Below are 22691 nucleotides of genomic sequence, written 5' to 3'. Positions count from 1 at the left end.
AGCAGTAATCAAAAATTTCCCAATAAACAAGAGCCCAGGGCCAGATGGCTTCCCAGGGGAATTCTACCAAACATTTAAAGATGAATGAATACTTATTCTTCTGAACCTGTTCCAAAATTAATAAATAAAATAGAAATGGAAAGAAAACTTCCAAACTCATTTTATGAAGCCAGCATTACCTTGATCCCAAAACCAGACAAAGACCCCATGAAAAAGAATTACAGACTAATATCCCTGATGAACATGGATGCAAAAATTCTCACCAAAATATTGTCCAGTAGGATCCAACAGTACATTAAAAGGATTACTCACCACGACCAACTAGGATTTATTCCTGGGCTGCAAGTTGGTTCAACATCCACAAATCAATGTGATATAATAAATTAATAAAAGAAAGGACAAGAACCATATGATCCTCTCAATAGATGCAGAAAAAGCATTTGACAAAGTACAGCATCCTTTCTTGATTAAAACTCTTCACAGTGTAGGGATAGAGAGTACATACCTCAATATCATAAAAGCCATCTATGAAAAACCCACAGCAAATATCATTCTCAATGGGGAAAAACAGATCTTTTCCCCTAAGGTCAGGAACATGGCAGGGATGTCCACTATCACCACTGCTATTCAACATAGTACTAAAGTCCTAGCCTCAGCAATCAGACAACAAAAAGAAATCAAAGGCATCCAAATCGGCAAAGAGGAAGTCAAACTCTCACTCTTTGCAGATGTTATGATACTTTATGTGAAAACCCAAAAGACTGTACCCCAAAACTGCTAGAACTCATACAGGAATTCAGTAAAGTGGCCGGATATAAAATCAATGCACAGAAATCAGATGCATTTCTATACACCAACAACAAGACAGAAGAAAGAGAAATGATGGAGTCGATCCCTTTACAATTGCACCCAAAACCATAAGATACCTAGGAATAAATCTAACCAAAGAGGCAAAGAATCTGTACTCAGAAAACTATAGAATACTCATGAAAGAAATTGAGGAAGACACAAAGAAATGAAAAAACATTCCATTCTCATGGATTGGAAGAACAAATATTGTGAAGATGTCTATGCTACCTAGAGCAATCTACACATTTAATGCAATCCCTATCAAAATACCATCAACTTTTTTCAAAGAAATGAAAGCAGAGGTGGATTGATAGGGCTTGATGGTGGCTTAAACAAAAAGATGGTATTTAAATAAAAAGTGATAGGGAGTCTATATAAAGTACTTTGTAAACTAACAGTTCCAGTGCTAATTAATTCAGATTTCACTGGGCAGTATTGATAATAAAAGTGAATTACAATAGCTATATATTACAAATTTTATGATATTAAATTTTACAGCACCCTATCTTTGTCATCTCTTTAGTATAGGATGGTATAGAAGATGCTCATATCAAGCTGGGGTCATTTAATCAAGATTAACTCCTAATAAATGTTAGTCTTACAACAGGTGTTGGCAAGGATGTGGAGAAAAATGAACCCTCTTGCACTGTTGGTGGGAATGCAAACTGGTACAGCCACTCTAGAAAACAATGTGGAGGTTCCTCAGAATGTTAAAAATAGAACTATCATATGATCCAGCAATTGCATTACTGGATATTTACCCAAAGAATACAAAAACACAAACTCAAAAGAATACATGCACTGCTATGTTTATAGCAGCTTTATTTACAATAGCCAAGTTATAGAAGCAACCCAACTATCCATTGATTGATGAATGGATAAAGAGGTGATGTATCTATCATACACACACACACACACACACACACACACACACACACACACACAGAGGAATATTATTCAGCCATAAAAAAGAATGAAATCTTGGGGTGCCTGGGTGGCTCAGTCGGTTAAGCGTCCGCCTTCAGCCCAGGTCATGATTCCAGTGTCCTGGGATGGAGCTCTGCATCAGGCTCCCTGCTCGGCGGGGAGACTTCTCCTTCTCCCTCCGCTGTTCCCCCTGCTTGTGCTCTCTCACTCTCTCTCTGTCAAGTAAATAAATAAAATCTTTAAGAAAAAAAAAAGAGAATGAAATCTTGCCATTTGTAATAACATGGGTAGAGCTAGAGAGTATAATGCTAAGCGAAATCAGAGGAAGTTAAATACCATATGATTTCACTCATAGGTAGAATTTAAGAAACAAAACAAATGAGCAAAGGGAAAAAGACAAACCAAGAAGGAGACTCTTTTTAACTATAGAGAACAAACTGATGGTTACCAGAGGGGAGAGGGGTGAGGAGTGGGGAGATCGGTGAAATAGTTAGTTGACAGAGATTGAGGAGTGTACTTGTTTTGATGAGTACCCAGTGATTAAAATAAAAAATAAATAAATAAATGTTAGTCTTGATGGTCCTTTTAATTGAACATTTAATTTTTTTTCATATTATATGTGGTACATAGCAACTAAAATATTTTATCCTTTTTTCTCAATTCTAAATAAAATCACCTAGTGTGAATTCACAGGAGGAAGCAAAATGTATATTAATGAGTTTATCATAGTAATGCATTTAGGTGGGATTTAAATTATCATAATTGCATTGAAAAGTTGTTTACTGGTTTTTACCAGTAAATTACTGGTAATGACTGGTAAATTACTGGTAAACCAGTAAATTACTGGTATTTACATGTAAAATATAGTCTTTTTAGTTTTATTGATATCATTGACTGTAATATTGTAGAAGTTTAAGGTGTACAATGCTTTGACTTGGTGCATTTATAAATTGCAAAACAATTATCATCCTAGCATTAGGTAACACCTCCATTCCATCACTTAAATTACCATTTCCTTTTTGTAGTGAGAACATTTAAGATCTACCTTTTTATGCTGTACATTAGATCCCCAGAACTTGTTAATCTTATAGCTAGAAATCAACATCTTCCTATTGACCCCACCCCCCCAGCCCTTGGTGACCACCACTCTAGTCTCTGTTTCTCTGGGTTTGGATTTTTTTAGATTCCACATGTGTTTTTCTCTGACTTATTTCACTTAGTATAATGAGATATATGTATATCACATGTTCCTTATCCATTTATCTGTTGATTGGTTAGGTTGTTCCCATATCTTGGCTGTTGGGAATAATGCAGCAGTGAACAATGGGAGTGCAGATTATCTCTTTGAGACCCTGTTTTCATTTCCTTTGAATATATACCCAGCGGTGGGATTGCTGGGTCATATGGTTTTAGTTTTTTTCAAGAACCTCCATACTGTTTTTGCATAGCAGCTGTACCAATTTACATTCCTACCAACAGTGCCCAGGTATTCCCTTTTCTCCACACCCTCACCAGCACTTATTATCTATTGCCTTTTTGATGATAGCCATTTTAACAAATGTGAGGTGATATCTCATTGTAGTTTTGATTTTCATTTCTCTGATGATTAATGATGTTGAGCACCTTTTCATGTACCTGTTGGCCATTTGGATGTCTTATTTGAAAAGATACCTATTCCATTCCACTGCCCATTTATTTGTGAGGGGGTTTTGTTGTTGTTTTTGCTCTTTTGTTTTGTTTGCTAGTGAATCGTATGAATTCTTTATATATTTTAGGTATTAACCTTTTATCTGATATATGATTTGCAAGTATCTTATTCTGTAGATATCTTTTCATTTTGTTGATTGTTTCTCTAGCTATGCAGAAGATTTTTTTAGTTTGATTTAGCTGCACTTATTTACAAAATATAAAGTCTAAATAGGTTCTCTAGGCTTTTGGGCATCATGTCAGATTGAACCTGGCTTCAGGCCTGTAAATTAATTGACCCCTTATATTCCATTTATGGTTTTCCTCTCACTCTATAATTTATCCTTCAAACTCCTGCCAGATTAGTTTTACTAAAGTGTAGATGCAATCACATTCCTCTCTTCACCAAAAATCTTTGTTGCTTACCATTGATTTGTCAGGTCCTCTATTATATGACTTCAACTTATCTTTCATCTTTTCCCAGTATTCCCCTACACGGAACCTACTTTCCATCTATACTAGACTATGTTAGAGCTCATTTTTCCCCCCACAGTCCATGTCTTTCCTGCATAGTGCTGTGTTATAGGCAGAAATAACCTTTCCTCTCCAATTGCGTCTTTCACATGTCATCTCCTTTGGTATTTTCCTTCAAATGCCCCTACTGAATGTAGTATCTTCCTCTCTGGAACCTTCATATAACATTGTGTTTCTCTTATAGTACTTAATCTATCTTGATATACAGAGCTACTAGGTTTTGTTTTGTTTTGTTTATTTTGTGGATTTTTGTTTAAAGATTTTAAGTACCTTGAGAAGCAGGGATTGTATTTCATTTTTTATTTTTTATGGAACTTTATACAACTGTTGAACTATACAGGCATTGTGTTTAACTATACTCCTCTGGAATTCATTTATTGCATCTGTAAACTATGGATATATCTTTTTTTATTTATCTGTTTTGAGAATAAAGGTGAAAATATATGAGAGTCTCTTTAGGTTTCTAGGAAGAAAGATGCTGTATAAATTAGTTTTGTTTTATTTTTTGTTGTTGTTTTTGTACCCTGCCAACTACATGTTAGTGCCAGGTCTTTCTTCTTTATTCCTTTGCTTCCAAAATAATCCAGTGAAGCTGAATAAAGTCAGGGATTTGTTGTTTTTTTTTTTTCCATTACATACAAAGTTCCATTAGTGCATTAATATTAAGTAGTAGCTGCAAGTTGGCATTGAGATGAGTGTAATTCCTCTTGACTTTATTAGTAAGTTAATACAGAGAAGAAAAAAAATGGTAATCGTTCAAATTGTGAAAGACGTTTTAATACAGGCAACTTTGTATTTTATATTAGATTGAATTTATCTTTCTACATTTGTTGCCTTTAATTTTTGGCCCCCTTGAGTCTTTTTCATACTCTTTCATTCAGATAATTGAACCTTCTAAGGACATGTGGAATTGATGTTTTCTATCTAGTTACCTACATGAATAAACTGACGCGTGGGTCATTTCAAAAGAAGATAAGGAAGTGAACCCAAAGACGACAAAGGTTTTTACTTAAAGCTTTCTTCCCATCAAAACTTATTTTGGCATGTTCTTTTAAGATTTAATCCTATGCTTATCTTTAAAATCTAAGCGGTGTATTTTCTATTAACTCATTTATGAAAAGCCTCAAGCAAGAACTTCCATTTGAAAGTTACATGAACTGACTTTAGAGAATTTAAACTTTTGAAAGAGAATATGAAAAATTGAGATTTTTAAAATGGCTCTTTAAATGTCCAGTGGCAATAGAAAAGGGCCATTATGTGCAATCCTGTATGTGAAAGCTATTACCTCTCAATGCCAGTGGAAATACTTCAGTTATTCATAACATCTACAGTGCTGGGTCATGTGGTTATTTTGTATACTTACACACACTGGGTGCGTAATGAGCAGTTGTTAAATTAAACTTAGTGAACAAAGTTAAGCCCATCTAACCCTGACAAAATTCAGCTAATATTGTTCCTGATAGATTTCTATAAAAATACATAGAGAAATCAGAAAGGCAGAAATTATTTATCAGACATTTATTAACCTTCCTTATACAGAATTCTTTGCTTCCTACTATAGGATTGGTTCCAGAGCCATTGAAATGACCCAAGGTCTATTTTAAGACCAGTTGCCTTATGGATTCTTTCCTACACACTAATTTTGCTGGGAAGTGAGGAGAGTAGGGAGAATCATCGTTATTTGGTAAATAATTCAGTCTCCCTTTTGAGCTTTTCGCAATTTAGCTCTTTCAGTAATTTTTACTGGTCTCATAGTCATTTTGGTGACTTTCTTAACCCTCACCAAAGTTCCACTGATTTGAGTGGTCATATAACCTGGACTTGGTCATAGAAAGCTAATAAAAATCAGTCTAGTGGAATTCAGTGCACATATATAATATCACATTCTTATAATGTGATATTATAAGACAAGATTTCTTAATCTAGGGGAGAGATGTGTTTTTGAACTCTGAAATTTTGTGCAAAGTTTTTGTATATGTACATTTTTCTGGGGAGAGGTCCGGATTTTTATTATAGTCTCACACTAGTCTCTTCAAAAGTCTAATAACTACTGTTTTAGCCATCAATTTCAGAAAACCTTGTAACCTGAGGGTATTCATGACTACTCAGCTCAGGAATCAGTTGGCCTTTGAGCCTGTAGCACGTACTGTGCTAGGTGCTATAAGGTCAGAGGGGCCCTCTAGGGCTTACAAAGAGTAAAGAGGAGAGTAGAATGGAGGTAGCACCTGAGAACAGATGAGGATGACATGCATCTCTCAAGAAGGATATTAAAATTTCAAAGAGAATAGAGTGCAAAGTGGTATCTTAAAATTTCAGGTAGGAAGTGATGGGGACCAGAGAAGGAACAATAGACTTGGGGACCTGTACATGGTTTGGCTGGCTCATAACAGACCCTTGGGTTTTGTGTTGAATAGGGATTCAAAAGGTGATTTCCTTAAGTGTAGCTTTCATTTTTTGAATTTCTGTTGTGTTTAGTGACTTGAGGGAAGTTATTACATTATGCCTTGTTTTATATAATTATTTGCATATACAGTATATCTTCGTTGTTAGCTTATACCTATTAAAGGCAAGGACTGTGTGTTTTTCAATTTTGGATACTCTTCAGTGCTCAACATGAGACCTTGTCCATATGAGATGCTCAAAATTTTTGTTGTACATTTGCTCTAAGGGTGCTGTTGAGGATTTTTACCATATTTTTTTATTTTAAAGATTCATTTATTTATTTGAGAGAGTGTGCACACGTGCATACAGGGGCAAGGGCCAGAGGGAGAGAATCTCAAGCAGACTCCCTGCTGAGCATGGAGTGTAACACTGGGCTTGATCTCACAACCCTGAGATCAGGACCTTGAGATCAGGACCTGAGCGGAAATCAAGAGTTGGACACTTAACAGACTGAGCTACCCAGGTGCCCCGGATTTTTACCATATCACACATTCAACTCTATGACACTCCAGGGGTGGAATTTCTCATGATCTTTGTAATAGTTTTGCCTTACTATAACTGTTGGACAGTTATTATTGTGTGAACACTGTAAATCATGCGACTCATTCTAGTTTTCTTTTTATATTAATTGTTAGAAAGCCCAGAGCCATGTGATTTGTTTTTCAATATTTCTGCATTATAATTTAATTGATGCTGTTTATGCAGCACTATCTGTCAGGCACTGTTATACATTATATACATTATATTCTAATTTATCTTTATCAACTCTGGTTTATTTTCTCTGTTTTGCAAATAAATAAACAGATACTGAGAGGTTAAGTTACTTGTCCAAGATTACACAGCTAGAAAGTAGTACATTGTGTACTTTTAATCACTGTGTTCTTTTGCCTCCCAGCACAATCTCATGTTATCATGCAGATATTATCATATAATAGTACATATATAGTACATATATATAAATCAATCAGGCATGTGCGAATTAACTGTGAGACAGAGGGGTGGGCCTGTGGTTTGTTAAGGGGAAGTGATATTATTGAGTCAAGGATCAAAGTGATCTATCTGTGTTTGATCTCATCTCATTTCATAGCTCTCAGAATTATTTTAAATTGTTGCTACTTGAATGTGGTCTAGGGGCTGGTGCTAGTCCATGAAGTAATTGTTATTGGTCCAAGGTCAGCTATTTATAGAAATGGAAAATAAGCATTTGGAAACTTTTATAGTTGTTTGAGAGTAATTTTGTATCTGTTGAGTCTAATAACAAAAAATGCTTTGTATTTTATGTCTTTTTAAAATTTCCTTTGTTTTGTAATTTATTTTAATCGTATTTTACAGACATTTCTGTCTTCAAAATTTTGGAAAGTAAAAGGAAAAAACCTTGTCTTTAACACAGTTTGAAAAGCACTGTTCTAGGTAACAGCTTTAATCTATGGTTTGTTTGAAAAAGAAAAGACATGATCTATAGCTTGAAATTACATTCTAATCTAAACCTGTTTCTAAAGATAAAGTAGGAATTAGTATATTTGGCTACTTTGTCAGTTCCTTGGTTCTGTGAGAAAAGGCCGTAATTGAGCTCACTTGGGGGAGAGGGCATTTTTCATTTTTTTCTTATGCTTAGTACTTTTCTCAAGAATGACACATTTTAATTAAGTCCTTGATCCAGGGTAATAATAGCATGAGGAACCTGTCCATCATCTATAGTTACAGTCTGTTTCCATGACTTATCAAAATAGCTAATAAGACAATTAGCATTTTTTGTGTGTGCAAACTGTTCCCTGGAATAACAGAAAATTAAAAAAGAGAGAGAGAGACAACAACAGAACAGTACTGTTAATTCCAGATTAATAGATTAATATAATAGATTTTCCATTTATAGAGAATAAAGGGAGCTTCAATGAGATAATATTTAAACCAGTTCAGTTTTTAATTTTTCTTTTGGGTGAGTTGGGAAGTCTCCTTCTATAATATATGTTGTAAAGGAGTCTCATATGAAGTTACCCACCCTAATAGGGTCTTTGAAAATGTCTATATAATTACCATCTACCTCTTCAAACTAATCTCTTTTTGGGATCCTCTAATGTAGCATTTGAGAAGAATTTCTCACTATTTTTTGGATTTTTAAAAGCTGGCCTCCAAATAGAGAAATGGGCTAAGGATATGAACAGGCAGTTCTTAGAGAAAGAAATCCAAATGGCCAAAAAACATGCAACTTCACTAACTCAAAAATGTGGCTATCACTTTGTCAGGATTAAGAAATGATACTGGTTTTGAAGCAGTGGGTATCCTATGTGCTACCAGCCGCCCTATAAATTGGTTCAGCCTTTTTGAGGTAATTTGGCAGATCTCATCAGACCCAAAAAATAGACTCCCTTACCAAGCATTTCCACTTTGGGAAATTTATTCTAAGGAAATAAAGATGTATTCAAAGATTTAGAAATGGCTGGCAAACTGAATTATGGTGTATCTATATAGCATCAAAATGAAATTATAGAAATACACCTGTGTCTGTTATTTTTTTTTAAGATTTTATTTATTTATTTGAGAGAGAGAGAACATGAGAAGGGGGAGGGTCATAAGGAGAAGCACACTACCCCCTGAGCAGGGAGCCCGACGCGGGACTCAATACTGGGACTCCAGGATCACGACCTGAGCTGAAATCAGTCACTTAACCAACTGAGCCACTAGGGCACCCCAACATCTGTGTATGTTACTAAGAGAAGCAAATAGATTACCAAATACCCTGAATGGTATATGATTATATTTTTGTAAAATTTATTTGTAGAATATATGCATAGAAAAATAATTGAAGGACATATTTTAGATCTGCATATACAAAGTAATAAGAATGATTGTATAATTTTTGCACAGTTGAATTTTTAAACGTTTTTCCCTCTAACGACCATACACTGTATTTAAAGCTTCTTTGTCAAAGATTTAGCCTCCATTTTAAAATGCACAGAATGGTATAGGAAGAGAGGAAACCTGAGAATCAACAGGATGTCGCCATTCCCTAGGTTCTTTGCTGAAGGTTCATGAGGAGCCTGTTTTTCTTTCAGTGCTTGTTCTTGAAAGCCGTGTTTGAGTTTTATGGTTGTTGTGGGGTTTTTTTGTTTTTTGTTTTTTTTACTTTTTTTTTCCTGTGACAAATGCCTGTCATTTTCTAAACAAGAAAGCCAATGTCCCAGTTAGGTGTGTGGAGTTCTTTTCATTCACTCCCATTCCTGTTGTGTTAATACTGAATAAGCAGAGACAGCCTGACTGGTGGTGAAAGATGGTAAACCAGCCTGAGGGCTTTTTCTGGTCAGCCCTAAACCTCTGATTGCCACGTTTTCCTAATTTCCCATTTCCAGGGCATCACTAGAGTGACCTTGCTTGCTGAATATGATGCTCCGAATCTCCAAGATTTTCACATGCATTTGGAAGTGGGCAGTCAGGCAATTGTTTACAGGACTCCAAATGAACTGTGCACTCACAGCAAGTTTGATAAACACACATTTCCTCCTTTTATCAGTGAGATTGCAGAATGTGAAGTATGAGTTTCCAGTTTTACTCATTCCCCTCAACCCTTTTCCTGTTTAAAAACTTAGACATACTAATTGGATGCTGATCTGTCCCTGTTTTTTAGTCTGTTTACTGATAGTTGATGATTTATTCTAATACTTACCTAGGCAAGGTTTGGCAGTTCTTTAAAAAATAAACTTCCCATGTATTCAACTTAAAGGAGATTCATCCCAAGGAATGTAATGTGAGCACTAATTAACAGTAATGACTGCTAATCACTTTGCTTTTTATACTCCTTTAGGAGCACTGCTATTATCCAATGTAGTTAAGTAAAATGCTTGTATATGAATCAACAATGCTGCAATCTTTTAGCAGCTATTGCTCACAATCAAGCTTTGCATAAATTAGAGTTAACTAAAATTGATTTTAATATGTTGCGTTTCTTTCTACAATAGTAAACTAAAATATCTATTTAAATACACTGAATATTAAAAAGACATTACCTGATTTTTTTTTGCAGTCATACTTAAGGTAGATGAAAAGCAATATTGCAAATAAATTTTCTAACAGTTTATGACATTTTCTCTTATATTTCTCCAAAATTGCATGTGACATATTCTTCATAGGCACAGCAACATTTTAATTTTGTTGTAAGCATTTTATCAGATCAATGAAAATCAATAGGCTTGTGTTTAATTTTTCTGAATTTGTGCATTTACTTCCTAGAGGATCTTACAGTTTCTTTAAATTATATAGCCCATTTATATAAACTTGGTTCATAGGATTGTGCATTCAATGTTCATTTTATTATGTTTGGTGTGTTATTAGACTATTATAAAAGCCTTCTGTTTATTTACATGTATTCAACATACCTGCAAACCACCTTGCCTCAGGAGGAGACTAAGCAAAACTCATAAATTAATAATTTAAGGGAGCAATACTCAAGTAGCATTTTGGTTAACTTAATAAGTTACAGCCTTAGAGTCAGTGCTGCCCATTTTAACAATGCTTTACTTTTGACTTTTATTGGCTGAAAATAACTTGTTAAACCGAGGCTTTTGTCATAAAATGAAATCTACGTACCATCTGAAGCCCCTACCCTTTTTTTTGATTTATGAGTAGGTTGACATATTATTGAAGAATTTTTAACGCTTTCACAGTTCTGCACTTTGATTTCAGAGAAGGTGCTAATCTCTCTGGAAGTTTGAGAGTGACAAAATGAGTTGTATACTGTTTTTCTAGGGAATTTGAGATTCTTTATTAGAGGCCTTAGTTTTATGATGACACGTGTATTAATGTTGATTTATCTAATATGTGATGTGGCATTGTGATCTGATATGCATTAATGGAGTATCCTCCTTTCTCATTTTGCATGTTATCTCTAGTTGCCTGGCCATGATGTAATTCTTACAGCTAATGTTAGTGTTTCTACAGAGGTTAAGCAATTTGAGACATTATTTTTAAATTATCAAAATAAAATAACTTTCTTTCATTTTTGTATTATTTGCAGTATCAGAAATTTAAATTTTTGGTGAATAAGCAAGTGGAAAAAATTAAGTGGTACTGTAATAAAAAGCTTTATATTTTATATACTAGTCTTATGTAATACATTGCAAACATGTATTAAAAAAACCCCTGGCACTGTACTTAATTAATTTAGTTTCAAAGAATTGTAGCAGGAATGATGTGAGAGAACAGAAAATGTACAGAAGCTTAATTGAATGCTATTCATATCTAATTATAATATTTGTGAGTTGTAACTTTAAAATTTTGTATCCCCCCCAGTACTATTGCACAATAGCACGAAAATGCATGTCTATGAGAAAAAACCTGCTTTTTCTATTTTGCTTTGAGTTTGAGTTCCTATGTGTGTAACAAAATTACGTTTAAAAACGGTGAGGATTTCAGTTTTGATTCTTTTTTTGTTTTGTTTTTTTTGCGGTGTGTTTACTTTCATGCAAGAGTGATTGATCTGTAGCTGTCATTTTACCCAAAGAGGGGACAAATGGAATTGGCCTTTTAGACAAAAGTATGCAAACAGAGTGCATTCTTTCTCTTGATGGAATTATGGAAAGATTGCATGAGGTGCCACATTCATTTTCCTATTGATTGTAAAAAGGATTCTGCAGTGGGCTCCTGTTTCCATTGGATAAGGAGGTGCTATGATTAGTTACCTTTCTCATGAAAGCACTACAAAAGGAAATGCAAAATGTGTGCCGTGCAGTGTTCTCAATTTGACAGTTGTTTTTGTTTTTTGGTTTTTTTGTTTTTTTTTTTGGTCCCAGTGAAGTCCAGCCTATTTTAAAAAAACGTACATTTTGGTTTTATCCCTTATATTAAGCTTGGTAGATTTTCATGCATTTGACCCTTTAAGAAATTGTTACGTTATAGCTTTTCTAGGCTTCTATTGTAAAGCTTCAAAGCTGATGCAACAGTGCCCTCTGTAGTCTTTTAGTGAACAGTAGATACATGTAGATGATTTGAAATATTCAGGTAGGAAGCAGGATATTTAAATTTAATTTTTGTGCAGACAAGAGACTCCTTTTTCCTAAGTAGACATTCTTGTTTTTCACTAGCGGCTTTACTTTAAACAAAGGGAACAAAGGACCATTCTGAGTTTTCATTTAGAATTATTGGCTACCTCTTGTTGTTACCTAGTGGTAAATCTCAAGTTTTATCAGACATTCATCAGAGTAATTTGAGATAGAAGGAATCTTACAAGCTGTACTGTCTCTTTATGAAATATCTTTTTGAAGTTGAGTTCCAATAGGAGTATTTTAAAAAATAATTTAGTTCCTTTGTACTCATGTCTTCTATTTAATTAGAGCCTAAGTGGGCTGCCTAGAACTTAACTTTTACTTGTTCCTGAATTGGGCAACCCAGGCTTTATACAGGACATTATTTAAATTCAAACCAAGGGAGTTACACAATGTCTAAAGTATTTGTCATTCATTAGCATTGATTTAAATTTTAGATTTGCCTTCCTTTCTTTATTGGTTACCTATTTGATTATATATATTGATAGCTAAATTTTTCATTGTAAACACAACTTTATATGAAGTTATTAAATGATAATAAAAGCAGGTGTCATATTTAGCTGTGATTAGAAGTGAATAATTCCATGGGCTAAGTTTATTTTGCTTCTGAAAGTGTTTTAGTAAAAAGGGCATGGGCCCAAATCCTAGCTTCTCCATGTATTCACTATGTAATGGTGAACACATTTCTGAATTTCTGAGCCTGCTTTCTTATCTGCAAAATGGGAGTAAAAATAGCTTATCTTTTGAGGTTTTTGTGAGGGATTAGATATAATATATATTAGTTGGCCAAGTTATTATAAATGTCCAAGTGGTTACTTTGTTCCAAAAATCACGGCGTGAAGGTAAATGGCATTGTTTTATACAAGGAAGTTTTAATAAAAATCCAGAACACATTTAATGTACTTTAGATTTTTCAAAAATTTCCTTCTCATAACTTCTGATGGTTTATGTGAATCTGAAAGCGACATGGCATTTCTTGGTAATGTGGACTGATAAAATGAGGTGCACATTAACTTTCAATTCTTTATAGACTTCATCCCCAAACTTCTTAAATAAGCCATGTTTATAAACTTTAGTGGACATTTACCCACAAACCAATATTTGGCAACATGTGAAAACTGATAATAAATGAAACTCAAGGAAAGAGTCTTTTGTTTTCCCTTAGTGTATCTGAGAAAACTTAGGATGCTTTGCATTTGCCTGTGTTGTCAGTAGTAGTTTAGAGCCTTTCTTCATATTTTCTAGGTAAGTGGATTTTGCTTTCTCTACCCAGTTACAAAAAAAGACTGATTTATAAAAAACAGATGAAAATGGAGCTTTTCTGGTTGAAGTGGAGATGGGGGCCTAAAGTCTCTCTTTGAAGGAACAAAGTTTAGAAACCACTTTACTATACCATATATGTATATGTGTGTGTACACATATGTTCTCTCTCTCTCTCTTTTGTGCAGAGGCTTTGTTCTTTGGTTTGAATTCAAAGCAGCTGATTCTTTACCTGGCACATAAAAGATGCTCAATTAATATATGCTAAATACAAAATTTTTTTTAATATCAGGCCTTCCCTTATTGACATAGAATATTTGAGATACCATATGTATTAAAATGCACAGTTTAGTGTGTCATTGCACTATTAGAGTAATTGTTTCTATGTGAACCATTTAGGCAAGCACATTGCAAGTGTAATTCACCAATTTATTTTTTAGAAATTAACTTGTGACTACAAATAATAATGGGAAATGAATAAAAAATATTCAGAACTTGTCTTCAAGATGATTAAAAGCTGTTGCATTCCACAGTGATGGATTTAGCTACAGATTCAGACACTTCAAGTGACCTGATGATAAAAATAATCTTGCACAAAGAACTTGTGAATTGAATTTTCTCAACATTGAGTAAAGCATTATTTTTCTTGTAGAGTTCTTATTTGTGCTTTATATTAATTTTGAATCCTGAGTTTAATATTATAATAAATCACATTGTTTTTAGTATATTACTTGGGTTAAAATTGAGAACTGTGGAAGTACCTTTTTTTTTTTTTTAGACATTATAAAGAACCAATGTTTTAAACTGATAGAATGACACTGAACAAGCTTTTAATAAACCAAATATGGTAGTTTTAAAAAAAAATAGCGACCAGTTGCAGTAAGAATCATGTTTAAAATTAAATTCTGGTTTATAAGACTGACAAGATGCTGTCTACCAAAAAAAAAAAAAACGAATAAGGTATTTTTCTTTGCGATGAAAGTACCAAATTAAGAATCTGCTTAATTAAAATAATGATAAATGTAGATTACATTACTGAAGACAGTGAAATACAGCTGCTCTGTCTAGTGAGAGCCTGCATAATTTACCAAGACTGTACAAAGAAGCAATGGAGCAGCCACTGCAGACTGTTAGAGGAAATGTCCTGTTTATTCTACATACATTTCTTTTTTTAATTAAAATGTCAATGATAATTTTATAGCAGTCCTCCAAAGAAATCCTTTAAATTTCTTCAAGGTGGTAGAATATGAGACGAGATCATTGCTGCTGAATGAAACAGATTAAACCCAAGAAAAAAGTAACATTTTATTCTTTTTTATTAATTCAGCTTTCTTTATTATGAGTTAATATTGAAGTATGTGATTTTTTTTAACATGAGTCTTGCATGAGAGAATCGTGGCAAAATCTTTGAATATACATTTTATTTATTAATCTTTTTAAGCCGCAAGCAAGATTTGGGTGGGGCTATAAGTAGCATTGCTTATACATAAAGATATAGGTATGTATATTGTGGAATTCTCAGGGTGGGACAGACAGCTCTGGGTCTATCAGGATTAACTGGATGGTATTTCCTCCTCAACTCCATCACTGGATTGTAAGAAGGGACAGTATGTTGCAGGTATCAGTATCTGAGACCAAAAAGGTTGAGAACCCGTGTTACACTGTATATTTTCATCTTTTACTTTAATGATGTCCAATGATATCTTTATAATTACATATATTTAGGGAAATCAGTATTGTGTGTAATAAGAAATGTTTTTTTGTTTTTTGGTTTTTTGCCTACAAGAGATAAGTGGGGCTTCTGGTGTCAGATGTGTCTGTGTTCTAGGCTCTACCACATGCTACCTATATGACCTTGGTTTAGTTAACTTCTCTACACTTTGGCTTTCACATTTGTAAAGTTGGGGTTAGTGATAGTACCTATATCATAGGATTGTCATGAGCATTTAATGGGATAATCCATGTGAAATAGATCATAAAGGAAGCCTCAAGAAATGTTAACTATTACATTAATAATAATAATATTTTTTTTAAGATTTTATTTATTTATTTGACAAAGAGAGACACAGTGAGAAAGGGAACACAAGCAGGGGGAGTGGGAGAGGGAGAAGCAGGCCTCCCACAGAGCAGGGAGCTGGATGCGGGGCTCCATCCCAGGACTCTGGGATCATGACCTGAGCGAAGGCAGACACTTAATGACTGAGCCACCCAGGCTCCCCAATAATAATAGTGTTAACTAACGTTAATAGTATTGTTAATATTATTAATAATATTATCCAAGTTACTAGATAAAATGTTTCTCTTGCATGGGAGCAATGGAGCATTGCTCATTCTTAACTAGTTTAATAAGATCATTTTTATCTGTCATGGTTTCTCTGTTGATCTGGTTCTTAGAGAAGCTAACTGTCCTGTGAATTCAGGAATAGTGTGGTAGAAATTCTCCTGTTCCTTATTTTGTCTTTGTCTTTCCTCTTAGTCATTCATGTATCAGTTGCTTTGGCATTGGCAAATATCAAGTCAAATTTTGTGCATTTCAATATGTTTGTTTTGGACTTTGCTTTAGCTGGATACCAACTGGAATTAATTGAATATTTTCCACAGTTCAGTTTTTCTGTAGGGACCCATCTACTAAAATCTTCTTATTGGGAAAGCTTTGTGGGCAGAAAATGGACACGTCACCAACATTTTGGAAAAGTTTATATGAGAAACAATATGAGGAGGAACTTCGTCAGATGATTTTATTCTATATGCCTTTTTCTTTGAACTTCAATAAAATGATAAATTCTAGAGGTGCAAAGATAAGAAGTCACACAGTATATAACTGTTATTCATAGTGTTTACACATGCTGTATGAGTTGTAGAATGTTAATATACTTTTTTTTCTCTTGGTTTGTTGCAGGCTTTTTTCTAGTTGCTGGAGATGTAGATTAAGGCGCAGTGCCTATCTCAAGGAGGGGGAAGGTTACTGCTATGTATTCATCACAGTTATTATTTGTGGTGAATTCTTTGCTCTTTTAAAAATACTCCATATTCTTTATAGTGTACCTCTTTGTTCCATGACTTAGCATTCATCCTTCCTCATCTGGCCATTGTTGCTGAGTTTCTCCTAAGAATCCTGTGATATTTAAGGTGCTCAGTATCGCACTATCTGTGCCTGTTTGAGAATTATACTTTTGATTCTTGATTTGGCTTATACTTTTGATTGATACCTTGAAATAACTTATCATTTATTCTTAGCCAATTCAGCCTTACAGTCTCTAGGTTTCTTCCTTATCCTTGTCCTCTCCAACAGAGAGCAGATAATTACATATTAACATCGTTTTTTAATGCTTCCACCACAATACTACTATAAGGTGTTTGCCAAAATATGAAGTATGATTTAATACTAAAATTAAATCACACTTTCAATTCAGTGTATCCCAAGATCATTAATTAGACTGTATTTACTTTCCTATTTTAAATTAGTTGTTTTGGAAAGCCAGTAAGTGCCCCCCGCCATTACTTAAAGAAGCATCTTCACATTTATTTCAGACATTCTTTAGGGCCATCATAGACTAGGTTGTCAAAGGCTAGGTAATATTATAAATTTTAATTTTAGGTTAGTATCAGTGGGTCTTGTTTTCAGCTGGAGTTTTTAAGCTTTTATACTTACACAGAAATTCTGTCTTCATCTTGATTAGCCTGATTTTTCCTTCATGCTATTATGCATATTGTTTTTTCTCAGACTGTTATTTGTGTATATTTTAGACAAAACAATGCTATATAACAGATAAAACTAATCTAGTTTGTGAAGATTTTACATAGTTAGAAGATGTAAACTTATGTTGATGTTTTCTGCTTTATTGTTAATTGATAATTACCAATTCCCTACTGTGTGTAAAATCATTGCATTCACTGCATTATCTGTTTTATATAATGCCTTTAGTGTGGCTACTCTTGAACCCATGTTTGTATTGATTTGAAATCAACTGATCCATCAAGCAATCTGAAATAGAAATGATTATGAAGCATTTACAACCAAGGAACGTTAATGGAAAGTATAGTAAATTACAACAAACTTACTAATTAACAAAGTAGCTAAAATATTGTTTTATAAAATATGCAATTTGTGAATTATACTCATTTTTAAGTATATAATTTTCATTATCTGCACAGTTTAAAGATGTTTTAACTCTGAAAAGAAAAAAAGCAGTCTTTGTAGTTATCAACTTTGTAGAAAATAAAATGAGGATCTATAAATTGTGTTTTGTTATGATTTGATAGTAACCAGTTTCTTATATTTAACCCAAGATTTGGAATAAGCCTCCTAAAATATATAAATATAAATATAAATATATTTTACTTTCTGCAACTATTTGATGCTTTTGCATAGTAAAAATAACACTGGCATTGATGATATCTCCTTTGCTTTCTTTGTCTAGTTATTAGATTCTAATAGATTGGACTTTTCTCCATTCTTTTATTACACTTTCATTGTCTTTATACTTACCTATCTGTGTTTTTTATCCGTCTTCTACCTTTCAGGTAGTCCAAAAGCTTCTTTCCTCTGGGACTAGGTTCTTAGTACTCCTCTTGCAGACACACACACTTTCTCTCTTTAGTGAAATAGCTTTGTTGTGACTTTGCAGGGTTCTCACCCTTGTTCTTCATGCCTTGTTTTTTTTATCTAAATTACTCCTTAATATTCTTTGATACTTACAGCTGTTTTTTAAATTAAGGAAAAGACATGAAAGTATAAAAAAATGTGAAGATCTTACTCAAAATTCAGTCATTCAGAGTTAACATTTTGACATATTTCCGCACATATATATTTAACATACTGTCATAGATAAACACACACACACACACAGACACACACACACACACACACGTGTATAATCATTTGTATATATAACTTTGTAGACTTCCTTCTTTTAACTTAAAATATCAGGAGCATTTTTCCATGCCATTAAAACCTCTTTGTGAACATAATTTAATGACTACTTCCATCATGTAGCTGTATAATAATTTCCTTAATGATTCCCTAATTTTATAAATTAGGTTGAATCTAATTTTTAGTATAAATTATAGCACTTTGATGTGGGTACATCAATTATTGTCTACATTTAAAAATATTAATTTCTTAGGACAGATTTCTAGATATAAAATTAATGGATCAAAGTATATGATTACTTTTAAGACCATTGATAACATATTGCCTACTTGATTTCCATAAATAATATACCTATTTATGCATGCATTATTTATATTTTGAAATTCTAAGTCTTTGTTTAATGTATCTGAAACCTCAACTTGGAATTCTATTTTTACAGTTCCTGGCATGTGGTGAATACAAGCTGGGAGTAGCATTCTGCCCATCTTTGACTGCGTTTTACTCTTGGAACAAAACCAAAGAGATATGTGTTAGGGCAGCTCAGTCATCTAATGCAAGGCATAGGGTGATTTTTTTCCTTCCCATATTGTGAGAAGTCATTTTCCAGTGTTTCAATGAGATTACATTCAAAAAATGATCAGTTGAGAAGTGGGCTGAATTTTAGTATGTTGTATACTAATGTGCCAAGTGGATGAACACAGATAAAGACATAGTAACATATCTATATTTTTTAAGTTCCAGATATAATGTTAATTATAACTCATTTTTTCTGACAGGTTCTATTTTGTGACTAGCCACATTGTATTCTCTGGCTATCAACTGGTTTATTTTCTATTGGCATCATTAAGTTTGGCAGTATTTAGAAATTATTTCTAATTTTTTCATTAAATAAATACTGATAGACTATTGGATTAATCATAGGAGATTAATCATTTGGGGTATATCAAGCATAATCTTTTAGGCATATTTCACACTCTACAAATTATTATTGCAGGTGTAAGCCATGACTTTATGTTCACTAAATATCCCATAGAAAATATCTTATGCTTTCTTATATTATTAATGTCATTAAAAACAATAGTGCTACTATTTTGAATTTAGTGGACTTAGTATAATAACAATAATAATAGTACTGTAATAAAAGTAAGTTCATTTGTAAGAATAAAACAGGTAATGTTGATTTTATGGTAATTATAACTAAATGATTATTTAGACTTTGGAGAAAGAATATTAGATCACCTTTTTAGTATTATAACTACCTTTTGCTGTTGGTCTCTTTGCTTTCTCAGAACTAATTCTTTCTGTGTTTACTTGTATTGTTGTATAATTAGTATTAGGGGATAACAGCTTCTGTGACAGACTCTGTTTATGTTATACTTATTTCTTGGTAGTTTCTTGTTAGTAATATGACCAGCATTCCAGCACACTTGGGCTTGTATGTATAAGAGGGGCCTGTGGGAGTGTTTTTGAGGGTGATATTGCTGCTTCTCTCCAAGCGGCTGGGTTTTCACTTTGTTTCTTCTCCTTTCGGGCTCTAAACTTATCTACCTCTGTGCACTGTGCATACTTCGTAGTTCCATTCTCTTCTGATTCTTTTTCCTGTCACTTCCATTCTGTTTTTCCCATCTTCCTCTCTCATCTGCTATATGCATTTGGGCATGCACGTGCACACCTCCCTCTACGTGAATTTTCAAGTGTTAAAAAACAAAGATTGCAGGGTCTAGATCTAATTTAGTTGCTGAAGTTTTAACTTACATTTTCTCCCTGTTTTCTCTTTCATTATTTAAATTGTGGTCATCTGTAACATTTAAGGGTTTTTATGAGTACAAGCTGTTCGTCCTTAACTGCTCTCTGTCTCTCAATGAAGAATACACAGTGCAACTAGAACAAAATTTAGACCAGGGCTTCTGAAACTTCAATATGTAGATGAGTCATCTGGGCATCTTATTAAACATTCAGGTTCTGATTCGGTTGTTCTGGGTGGAGTCTGACATTCTTCTGACACGTGCCTAGGTGATGCCAGTTCTGCTGATCTGAGGCCCTGCTGTGGGTGGTGAGGTTTTAGACTCTGGTTCCCTTCTAACTGAAAGTATCGTTTATTTAGAACAGAAATATTTGAATTTAAAGGTCAGTTTGTTCATTCACTAGCTGTAAGAGTCTAATATTTACAAGGATGAGGGGCGTACAATTTCTTTTAAAAATGTAATTTGCCATGTTTCTACAGTTCTCTAGTGTAGGCAAGTGTAGAGCCTGGTGATTTAAATGATCTGCGAGTCTTGGATATTCTGTGATGGCCCCATGTACAGCTTCCCTGATTTAGTTTGCTGCTTAGTGCAGACTAATGATGATGTGTCTCGGGGCTTCTTTTGGTGATGAGATTTAATGATATGTCATCTCCCATTGAAAAACTTCTCTTGTGCAAGTTCTGGGAGTGAGGGTGAGAGGTGGGAATTGGGACCAGGGATGGAGGCGCCAGTGTAAAGGAGAATTGAGTTACAGCAGAGAAATGCTTTGTTCTTTCTCATCATGGACAGCTGGATTGAAATAAATTACCTGATGAAAGTGAGAAAATCACCCATTACCTACACAGGAGTTGTTCCCATTATGCTTTTAAATAAGATGTGTTTCATGTCTTTTAAATAAAGAGATCCACACAATTTCCTGTACAAAAATGGACAGCTTCCGACAAAAAGGACGTATCAGAACCTGCAACAGAGTGACTAGAAGATGGGCTGATTTTAGAACGGAAATGCTATGGCCAGCTTCTGCAGGTTGGCCCATTATTTGCAATCCATTAGTCACCATCAAAGCACCTGCATCTTTAAAGTGGGTAGTTGTAAAGTAGCTCGAGTTATAACATTGTTGAGGAAAAATGATCAAATTATCTAATGTAGTTGGTTCCTGAGGTGGCTGAAGCCACGTAGTCTGTTATAAACTCAAAGAAAGAAATGTGGGAAGCCTTTCCCTTGCCAATAAGCACCATGCTTGAAAATTAATTGTATTTTAATTTATGACCAAAAAAAATTTCATCTAGCATGGATTTTGCTTTTTCAAACCATTTCAACCATTATTTTAGAACTAGGTACAACATTTAAGTTATATTTCCAATCTTATTTGTCGATGTACTTTCAATGAATATAGATTGTCCTTTCTTTAGGCAGCCTACATTTAAAAAGCTTATGTTTTGCCATAATACAGTAGAATTATTTGTGGTAATGTTACAGATCTCTAAACTGCATGAACATTATCCTGCTGTTTTATTGTTTTATAATGTAAAAGTAAATGCAAGCATTAAGAAATGTGCAGTGCTGTCAGGCTCCTTCAGGATTTAAGAAAATTGCCCCAACTATTGAAGAACTGAAAATAATCTTTTAGGCTGCAAAGAGCAGTTGTTATAATATTGCCTAACATTTTGCTTTCTTTTTACTCTAACCATGGTGGTGATTTGAGTCAAATACTAGGAGAAACTCAGATTTTATTTGATTTCAACAAACTGCTATTGCTTTGTAAGAATTACATATAAAACATCATGGTTAAAAAATAGGAATATAATAGAGGACTCATTCTTATTAACTTTGCATAAACCTAAACCATAAATCTGTTTATTGGAATGCTAAAAATTTCACAGCTCAACTTCTTGATCCAATTTATAAATTTGATAAAATAGGCATAAATAGTATATGTTAATCACAAAACTGAAATTATGTTGCCCTGCAAGCTCTTCATGAAAATGAAACAAACATACATATAAAATCTTAAAGCCATACCTTCCAGAAAAGTTCTCATGAAGCATTTTGGATTTTTAAAATGTAAAGAAGGAGGTATTCCTTACGGTTTAAGCCTTTTTCCTATCTGTTTTAAAATATTTCCATTTAAATGCAGATTTTGATTTTCTATCTGGGACTAAGTAGAAGCCATTCTATTACACTACTAAAAGAATAATCCACTTTAACACAACATTTCTCCCTAAAGGGATGGTCTTTTCTAGTCATAAGGTATTATTTTTCTCAGAATGATATTAACATTCATGATGTAGCGATTTTATCTTGATTTGAAAGATGTTTTGTTCTGGCAGTAAAAGGGAT

General features: G+C 33.7%; 1 protein-coding gene across 7 annotated transcripts in view; it reads left to right on the top strand.

Moving 5' to 3' along the window:
• The window catches only part of DPH6 (diphthamine biosynthesis 6), a 204828-nt gene that overhangs the window by 35770 nt on the left and 146367 nt on the right, over nt 1–22691 (top strand). Inside the window, exon 4 of one of the 7 annotated variants that reach the window (XM_025883711.2) lies at nt 9786–9986. The exons of the other annotated variants lie outside the window; for them this stretch is intronic. Within the exon in view, the coding sequence (XP_025739496.1) occupies nt 9786–9971 (186 nt within the window). The 3' untranslated portion in view covers nt 9972–9986. Of the gene's footprint in view, nt 1–9785; nt 9987–22691 lie in introns of those variants that run through there. 7 annotated transcript variants of the gene reach the window in all.

This window comes from Callorhinus ursinus, unplaced genomic scaffold (genome assembly GCF_003265705.2).
Source record: "Callorhinus ursinus isolate GAN/ISIS: 27379988/994484 unplaced genomic scaffold, GSC_fseal_2.0 scaffold25, whole genome shotgun sequence".
NCBI lineage: Eukaryota > Metazoa > Chordata > Mammalia > Carnivora > Otariidae > Callorhinus > Callorhinus ursinus.
Note: the sequence above shows the minus strand (reverse complement) of the source record. Positions and strands in the feature narration are given on the sequence as shown.